The following is a 9,348-nucleotide window of genomic DNA, read 5'->3' as shown; positions in this document are numbered from 1 at the left end:
GACATTTTATTAGCGTCCGAATATAGAGCTACGTCAGGTGTCGTGACCTAATAAAAGTTCAAGAGAGAGAGAGAGAGAGAGAGAGAGAGAGAGAGAGAGAGAGAGAGAGAGAGAAGAGACTTTTACCTTTGATTAAAGAAACACGTGACAACTATCATATCTCAATCAAAGCACAAATAATATATAAGGAGATTCAAGTAGAGCTTTTCAACCATAACTAAAGTTACAAACTATAAGCACTTATAATAGTTCCAAAATATTTTGTTGACTTTTTTGAACTCTTTGATAAAATTAAAATGATCGAGCTACATTTTGATAATTTATGATCAAACAAAAAACATTAATAAATTTATCTTGAAATCTTTCTCACCATACTCTCATTATGACCACATCAAACTGAAACCTCACTTATTCCTAAGCAAGGCCCCAAGCTCACCCAAGCCAGAGGATGCAATATCAGTCCAAGCATAGCCCAACCCATACAAGTCAGAGTTCCAGTTAAGTACTAAAAGAGGCATAGAAGATGCTAGTTCCAATAAAATCCTCTCCTATTATCAAGTTAATTGCACGATGCGCAGTTATTAATAATCTCAGTCAGCCAATTCGCTTATTTTGAATGGCTGATATTAACTTCTTCAACATCAAGGAGATTTGAAAAAAAAAAAAGGGACAGATGACTGAATACATATATGCACCAATTCCATTACTGGGTTTAAAGGTATGCAGATTAGTTCCATTTATGCTCACCCCATTGATTCGATCAACATCAATTTATAATTCAGAAACTGAAAGTAGATATTTCTAGATTGAGTTTAGAATGAGAATTATCCTGAAGAGAAATCTTCTAATAAAATTTTCCTAATTAAGGTTTCGTTTGAGACGATTTTTTTACTACTTCTTCAAAGCAGCTTTTTAGTAAAAAATTTAGGATCAGAATGCAAACATGAATGGGTCGAAGCAAACAAGCATAATCAAAACATTAAGACAATTGTATGATTTATAGTTGCGCGATGGACTATATACATGATCGTAAAGCCGTTACGTGCGAGAAAGTTCCGGGAGATTAGAGAGAGAGAGAGAGAGAGCAAAGATTAACTAGTTTCAGGAGGTTAACTAGGTAAGAGAGCAAGCAAAAATTACCTTAAGTTACTCGCACAATGGTTAGATGGAAATATATGTTAAGCTTGCGGTGGATACAACTCCCAGAGTGCTGCTGATGTGTCTTCAGAACAAGAGACCATAAGCTTGGAGTCAGGCGAGAATGCAACTGCATTACACTACAATGAAAAAACAAGACCACATCATCAAATGTAATTTGGTATTAATCAACATGAAGGTATAAATATACATTTTGAACGTATGAAACAAAAAATAATTACTACTATGTTCTTTAATCAACAAAACATAACCGTACTATGATTCAATTTCTTCAATAAAATTTCAAATTTAAAAAAAAAAGAGAAAAAACTGCTCTTTGTTAATAAAGTAAAAGAAACTTTGAAAAACAAAAACAATAGAGCGTACCGAAGCACTGTGATATTTCAACACGGCAAGAGGACTCCCCTTGCGATAGTTATAAACTCGGACTCTGACTTGCAGAAAAGTAAACTACATTAATAAATTATCATGTACAAAAAATAAAAGAAAAAAGCAAACAAAAATATAAAGATCATATATTTTGTTTGCAGCAGGCTTGGCACCCTTTTCTTTTTCTTGCCCGCAAGGAGGAGCATGGAAATAAACCCTTGAATGAGTTGGGTTGTCAACTGAGTTGAATCAGTGTCAACTCCAAATCCTACTCTGGTTGGTTCCAAACTCAAATCAAATCAATGTTGTCCCGCATCCAAATCAAATTAATTCTCAGAAGATAGCTTCATTCTAACGACATCAATATCTTTTTTTTTTGCTTTCAAAGAAAAAAAGAAATGAGAAGAAAATGCATGAGAGGCGATCAACAGAAATTCTATGAAAAAACTAAACTTCAAATCATAACTATATAATAGAAAAGAATTCACTGAATGGCATAACTTCAAGTGCAAAGTTTCTTTTACTTGGTGTAGATGGGTGAAAAGTCCAAATCAAATCAATTCTTGTTGTATCCCATCTTCTCTTAATCTATTCCATGCTAATTAACTGAATTCAATTTCTCATCAATCTATTATAATTTCTCTATGGTTAACCAAAAGATGTTTGTGGCATAAAATTTCACATCTAATTTGGATCAATAATTAGTTTTATCTTTTCTCCCACCTTCAAAAGAATGAAGCATAGATATACCTAGATATCATTAGAATTTTCTAAAAGGTAACTATCTCAATTTCATATCAACATGAACTAGGAAGCAAAGAAATAAGAGTCTGGGAATAGGTTGGAGCACAAAAACAACAAACTCCAAGCCCAATTGACTCGACAACAACAACAACAACAACATTAAGTTTTTATTCCACTACGTGGGGTCAGCTATACGAATCTTTTTTTACCATTGTGTCATGCTAAGAGTCAAATTCTCATTTAAATTTAGCATTCACTATATGTTGCTAATTATCATCCGCAAGTATATTATTGTGCATACGATGAATCTTCTATCATTACTAGTGGGTAGTTTCTTTCGCTACGCTCTTTTATGATTGCTTGTAGATGACGTGTCGCATGTCCTTGTTCATAGAGGATCCATCATGATTGCAACATAACCTCTATTATTGCTTGCATGAAGATCAACGTCTGCATTTATATCTTGTTGTTGATTGCCGACAAATTGAGCTTCGTACAACTTCTTCTAGCATTTGTTGTTGACAATGCTATTGTTTGTGCTTCTGATCTTTTATCGTTGCTTATAGGTATCTGCACTCATCACAATTTGTTGTCTTGGATTGTATACGATGCATTGCATGCATCATAATTTTTTTATCTAAACATAGGCATCAAATCATCATTTTCATTGCACATTAACCCTTTCTGCTTGTAGGGAATTGCTATGTTTGCTTTAAATTGAATTTTCTTTGACGATATGGATGTCACTACATCCATTATGCATTCTTCATGTTATACTCATGAACATCCCTTGCAATCAAATTGCATGTTCATAATGATCGTCACTTGTGGGTAAGATGTAGGAATTTTATTTGTGAGAGATCACTGCTTGTAGTTGTTCATTGATGTGTGCTTGCGATATTTCAAATGCTTCAAGTTAATTAGATTTATTGCTCATCATTCATGAGCACTGAAGACTGTTACGCTGCCGTCCCAGGAGGGACCGGTTCACGTTTATTGTAGGCAACCCAAAGTTTTGGGCGAAAAAAGAAGAGGGCGCGGGGGGGGGGGGCCCTAGTGGGGTCCATGACTTAATTAATGAGTGTTTAGGAGATAAAATTTGAATTAGGGGATGTTTAGGGATTTTGTAAGCTTCCTTTGGCTTTAATTAGTCTTAGGGAGACTAGGGTTTGGTTATCTTGAGATTTGCTGAATTTTGAGATATAGGATTTGTTTTGTTTGGGCTCTAGGCTTTGCTAGAGATTTGGAGATTATTTCTTCCTCTCGAATTGAAGATTTGTATCTTGCTTTGTTTTTCTTATTCGTTGATTGAATCAAAGTGTTTTTGTTGTGCTTCTTCTCACATCTACTAAATTTCCTGCATTGTTCTTTCTGATTTCTCCTTGAAATTAGCCCTATTTCTCGCTGTTTTTGCGAAGTCTTGCTAGGTTTGCTTGCGAACTCAAGTATTACCCTTACAGTTAGTTGCGAACTCAAGTACTTCCTATCAAAGACTTATCCTCTATAAGTCCCCAGCTTGCATGTTTGCACTTGCTTTTTATTACCTTATGATTTAGATTTTTATGTTGGCAATAGGTTCAGTTCCCTGTGAATTTTGATTAAGTTCGGTACTCTTTTAATTTTGTTCAAGTCAAGCCTCCTTTTGTTCAATTACCACGTGCTTTTGTTCAAATCAGGTTCGTTGTTCACTGAAAAATCCAGCAGCCTCCCGACATCTCACCCGTTAAGAAGAAATTTGGGGAGCTGAGCCTTCCCACTACACTATGAAAAGTGTGTATAGTAGGTGTTGGGCGACAATGCGACCGTAGTATTCTTCAATCCCAAAACACTACGAAGAGCGTGTATGAGTCTTCAAGAAACCTATTTGAAAACATAAATTTTCTATGCATGCAAGATACATAAGCGCTACACCGGGATCCCTCCATCCACGCTATGAAGAGCGTTTATGAGTGGTCCCCCGGTGCGCCGCGAGAGTCGAATACTTTTAATACTTAGCAAGAAGAGTGACGGCGACGATGCCGAGGATGATGGCGGCGGCGACAAGCACAAAAAACTTCCTTCTTTTTCTTTTCTTGCTTTCCTTCCCCTACTTTTTTTTCTCTTTTCACAAAGAGAGGAGCTGCATGGGTCTTTGAATGACTAGGTGAAGAAAAAGGTTGTTGTGGATTGGACAGTGCAGGTGGAGGTCAAATAAGTTGGGACAGAAATGACTTAGTGAGGAGATTTGGCTAATTAGTTTGAAGGATCGGGCTGGGCTTGTGTGGCCTAGGGATCATATAGAGAGGTCGAAGCTTGGGTTCAGCCTGGTCTCGTACAAGAGGTAGGTGGGAGACAAGTCGTGTAGGGAGGAAGATGGATTGAGGGTGAGGTTCACTAGAGCAGAGATGTAAGGTGCTCGTGGCTTAGAGGATTGGAGGTGCGGACCAGGCGGCTGGGTTCCATCTGGATTGAATGAATCGTGCATGGATCCAATCGGGTGGAGTAGGTTGGACGTCACAATCAGCTTTGACGTCAGGTAAAGAGGCCGACGGGAAGCTGGGTTCAAGTCTTCGGTGTGAGGTGTGTAAGATCGTAGGTATCAAACTGGTTCGATGATTGTTGTGTGTGGATGATTGGGTGGGTGCAGCTTGTGATGGAGCTCGGTCGGGATCAGAAGCTTTGGCACGCAGGGAGGTTCAACCATGAGTCGGGTTCGAAAGATGAGATATGCGGGAGGAGATGAAGGAAGGATGAGGGACTAGACGTCGAATTGAGTGGCTTTGCTTCGGCTAGAGGAGTCGGACGAAGCAAGTGACAGACATGGATGGGGCTCTCGTGTGGAGGAAGAACCGAACGACTTAAGTTTAGCTCCCGTGAGAGATGAGACATGAATTCAGCGTCGTTTGCAGGGAATGGGCATTGTAGCTGGCGGGATTCCGACAGGGCATAGGTTTTTTTTTAGTTGATGATGATTATTTTTTGGATTCTAGTTGAGGTCAACAATTCTCCCCTTTATTTGCTCTATATTATATACATATGTATGCCTACACATAAAAACTTATATTTAGTGAATAAGACACATCAAAATATATCCCCTCAACATGATATTAGAGCTTAACTAAACCTTAGTTGTTATGTTCCTCACCCCGCCCCTCTCTTCCAAAAAATGTTTGCTCTCTTAACCTTCCCCAGTTCGCCAGATCGCACTCATGTCCTAAATTGCAAGCTCTCTCATCATTCTCCCAGTTACACTCTCTATCTCTCGCTCTTGTTCTACTCACTATCGTGCTCTTCGGCATTAGTGCTTGTGTTAGACCGGTCCCTAGTGGACTGTCCAATCACAAGGCCCCCTTGAAGGGGTCGGTTCTTTGCTACAGAAGGAGGGGGCGGCGGAAAGACCAAAGAAAGAGAGGGAGGAGTGGACCCCACTAGGAATTCAAATTTAAACTATTTGGGGGCAAAGGAGGGGGCGACAAGGTCAAGGGAGTAATTTGGCTTAATTAATTAATTGTATGCTTTAAGTAGGATGAAGGAATTAGGGTTAGGTTTTCATGCATAATTATTGTTTCTCTTGGAGTTCTCTTTGGTGTTTTGGGCTCTAGACTTCTAGTATAGAGATTTGGAGAGAACGATCCTCCTCTCAAATTGAGGATCAAATTGTATCTTTGTTTCGTTCTTGCTTCGTTTTGATTTCTATAAGATTATCTGTTGTTTTTGTTTTTCCCACCAAAGTTCTTCTATTTTTCTCGTTGTTTTACCGATTATTGTTAGGTTTGCTTGCGAACTCAAGTATTTCCCATTAGGGTTACTTGCGAACTCAAGTATTTCCTATCAGCTTGCAGGCATTTGCATCATCTAGCTTTAAATTTTGCCATGTTTTCTCATGCTCATGCACTCTCGCATGTTGTTGTGTTTGAGCTCGAACGCTGCTATGCTCCCATGTTCATCGCACCCTTTAGGCATACTTTTTTTTTTTTTGTCGTGTGTGCTTTTTATGCCATTGAAAGAATGGGTGCCCTAAATCCTCCTCATTGTTGACTACCCTTATTACTCATTGTTGTACCCTTGCTTTTGTCCTAATCATGAACTTTCCATCTTGTAGCTTGACCCATTGCATGGGCAGTCAAGGCCTGAACATTTCATCTCCATGAATTTAGTTTCTAATTGATTCCCACAACTCTCTCCTGAAGATGTCATAGGTTTTATTTCATCACTTTGTAAGATGAAATCCTCCTCCATTATTAGTGCCAACATCTTATTTAATGGAAACATCTCTTGTGCAAAATAATTTTTATTTCATTGTTGGTTCTCACAACAAATTCAACATCTTAAACCATCTCTGAACATTAGATATCATAAAGTTTTCTAAACGACAAGTGTCAAGTTATCCCATTCTTATGCAGCAACTAAATTGCCTCAATCACCACGTTTCAAGATTCCACTAAGAAGATGCATTACTTTCTTCATTTTCAAGAGAGTAATATTACTTGTGTTTACAGTCACTACTATATAATCTTATCTCCAACAAGGTAATATGCGAAATCAAAAATATTATAGCTTTCTACAAAGCAAAGGAGATAAATTACTTCACTACTACTGTATGACCACCTAATTGATGGTTTGGTGAATGCAAAACAAAAACTTTCCTATTCCCAATTTGATTGCTAGTCTTCACCTTTCCTTGCAAGGTATGCACTTTTAATTAATGGCCAACTCCTCAACTCTTAAAATCGCATTCACATTATCGAGCTCTCCAACCCTGGCTCTATAATTCCATACTAGTAAGCTTTGATGGCTGTTCCTAAGGATGAAAAGGTCACTTGCGGGTATCATGGAAAAGATAATAATGGTTGTAACCATGGACATAATATATTTTCTCATTGTCCTCATTGCAACAATGCTAATCATCCAACACACAAACACAAACACACACACATATATATTATGTCCATACACACCCCTTTTCTTCTCACAAGAGGAGAATAACATTTTTACTCTTCAATTTTCTTGTTATGAGCTTAAAATATAAAATCAAAACCATACATTCCCTTTAACACTTAAAATTAGTGGCAAATGTAATTTCAAAAACTTTGAAGGTCACCATTTGGATGCATCAAATTTTCTAAAAGGTAAGTTTCAATTGTATGATGAGATATATTAGATAACCCTAATTTCAAGAGAAGTGCATCCTAAAACTGAATTAAGTAGACATTGATAGTATTTTGATTTAAAGTTAACAATTATCAAGCTTCAAAACTTTCTCATGTACGCTTAGGAATATTTGGGAGAACAGCTATTGAAACTAAGGTAATAAAAAAAATTCAGGTGGTTCGGAAATGTACAACTAATGGTATAAAATAAACCTTTGGAAGATAAAGATGGTGTGATGTGATACCAGGAATTGAATCTAAGAAAATTTAATAAAAATTGTTGAAATAATGAAATTTCAATCTTGATGCTTTTCTTAAGTGAAAATTCAAAAGAGATCTTAGAATTTTAACCAAGTCTAGGCAAGTTATTACCTCTAAATTAGCAAGATCTATAAAATAACGGCAACAATAAATAGTAAAGCAAATGAAAAGCCAACTAGAATCCGGCGGTTAACAAAGTGATTGTCTCACCTTGAGGCTACACTCATTTGTCTACTTCTAGGGTTGTTGGAATAAGAAGAACCACACAAGAGATGAAACCACTCCGAGGGCGACGATGCCGGAGATCCGTAGTGAAGGAGAGGAAGGCGTAGGATGTGGAGGTGGCGTGGAAGGTCGGCCGTCGATGGTCCACTCGTAGTCCGGACGTTGTCTATCAATGACTTGGATGAGGGTCGGGAGGATCCGATCCAAGTAATCTCCCACTGTGTCTTCGTCGTATTCAAATCCCGCGTAAAAGAACGGCGATTGTAAGACGTCGAGATTACCTTGGGCATCGAACACAAGCCCTCATTCTAGCTCGGGATCCGCCATGCGACATGGAGATGAAGATGGGTGGTCGCCACAAGGTGCTCTCCAATGGGGAAGATGGAGAGGTCGGCGGGTTGTAGAGAAGAGGGGGAGGCCGGCGGTAGAGCTAGGGAGAGAGGAGGGATTAAGCTTTAGAAAACTGAAATTGATTTCAGTTTTTAGGGATTTAGGAGGGAGAATTTTGGGATTTAAATTTTGAAAACCCCAATTAAGGAGAGGAGTTATGGCTCAATCAATAGGGAGAACCAAGGGGAGCTGGCGGCATCAATAGGGGAAGCTAGGGTTTGTGAAAACTGAAATAACTTTCAGTTTTAAGTGAAATTGGAGGGATTTATTTTGAAATTAGAGTTTGAATTTCAAAATAGGGAGGGGGTTAATTATGCAATTAATGGAGGAGCACAATGAAGGGGGGCCGGCGGCATCAAGGAGGAGGAGGAGAATTAGGAGAAGAAGGAGGGAATTCCAGAATAGGATGATGACTAGGAAAATCTTTTCTCATGAATCCAATTTCATTTGATGTGAAATTGAATTCAAAATTCTAAAACTTTCCTAAAATGGAACTTCTTAATTTGGAAAGAATTTGAACTTGGAGCTCAAATTTCAAAAGAGGTTTCGAGAGGGAGTGGTGGTGGGAGGATGTCGGAGGGGAGGAGCCGGCGGCAAGGAGGCCGGCTGGTGGGGCTAGGGTGGCCGACGGGTGGGGATCCCAAGGAGACGACAAACGTGGAGGCAGCCGGCTTCTTCTAACTCGTTGGTATAGATGGTGGTATTTGTGGATGAGGAGAAGATCTAAGGATGTAAATACTAAGAGAACTCACAAAGAGATCTCATGTGAAGAACTCACCAAGAGATCTTCTTGAACTCACAAAGAGAACACATAGTAAAAAATTTTCTCATTCAATCAATAATCCATAAAATACAATGACAAAGCCTTTATATAGGCTATCCGGAAATAAAAACATAAAGATGACATTGCCCTTGGGCTACAACAAGCACTAATTCCCTCATAGGGATACAAAAGGAAAAACATGAAATATAAATGACATAAAATAAAACATCAAAAATAAAGACTCTGAATCATGGCCGTCGATCGGCATCTCCGACGATGGTACACGTGTCGAAATCTGATGTCCCCATT

At 38.4% G+C, this 9,348-nt stretch overlaps 1 protein-coding gene across 2 annotated transcripts in view; it reads right to left on the bottom strand.

Moving 5' to 3' along the window:
• Positions 1-909: 909 nt before the first annotated feature.
• Positions 910-9,348, bottom strand: part of LOC110099125 (protein DECREASED SIZE EXCLUSION LIMIT 1) — a 46,195-nt gene continuing 37,756 nt past the window's right edge. The window contains exons 12-13 of one of the 2 annotated variants that reach the window (XM_020826186.2): positions 1,525-1,588; positions 910-1,277 (exon numbers count right to left, since the gene is read on the bottom strand). In XM_020826186.2, the coding sequence (XP_020681845.1) occupies positions 1,179-1,277; positions 1,525-1,588 (163 nt within the window). In that variant the 3' untranslated portion in view covers positions 910-1,178. The remainder of the gene's footprint in view (positions 1,278-1,524; positions 1,589-9,348) is intronic. The other variant, XM_020826188.2, reaches the window with a different exon arrangement.

This window comes from Dendrobium catenatum, unplaced genomic scaffold (assembly GCF_001605985.2).
Source record: "Dendrobium catenatum unplaced genomic scaffold, ASM160598v2 fragScaff_scaffold_264, whole genome shotgun sequence".
In the NCBI taxonomy this organism is placed as follows: domain Eukaryota; kingdom Viridiplantae; phylum Streptophyta; class Magnoliopsida; order Asparagales; family Orchidaceae; genus Dendrobium; species Dendrobium catenatum.
This window is presented reverse-complemented; position numbering and strand designations above follow the sequence as displayed.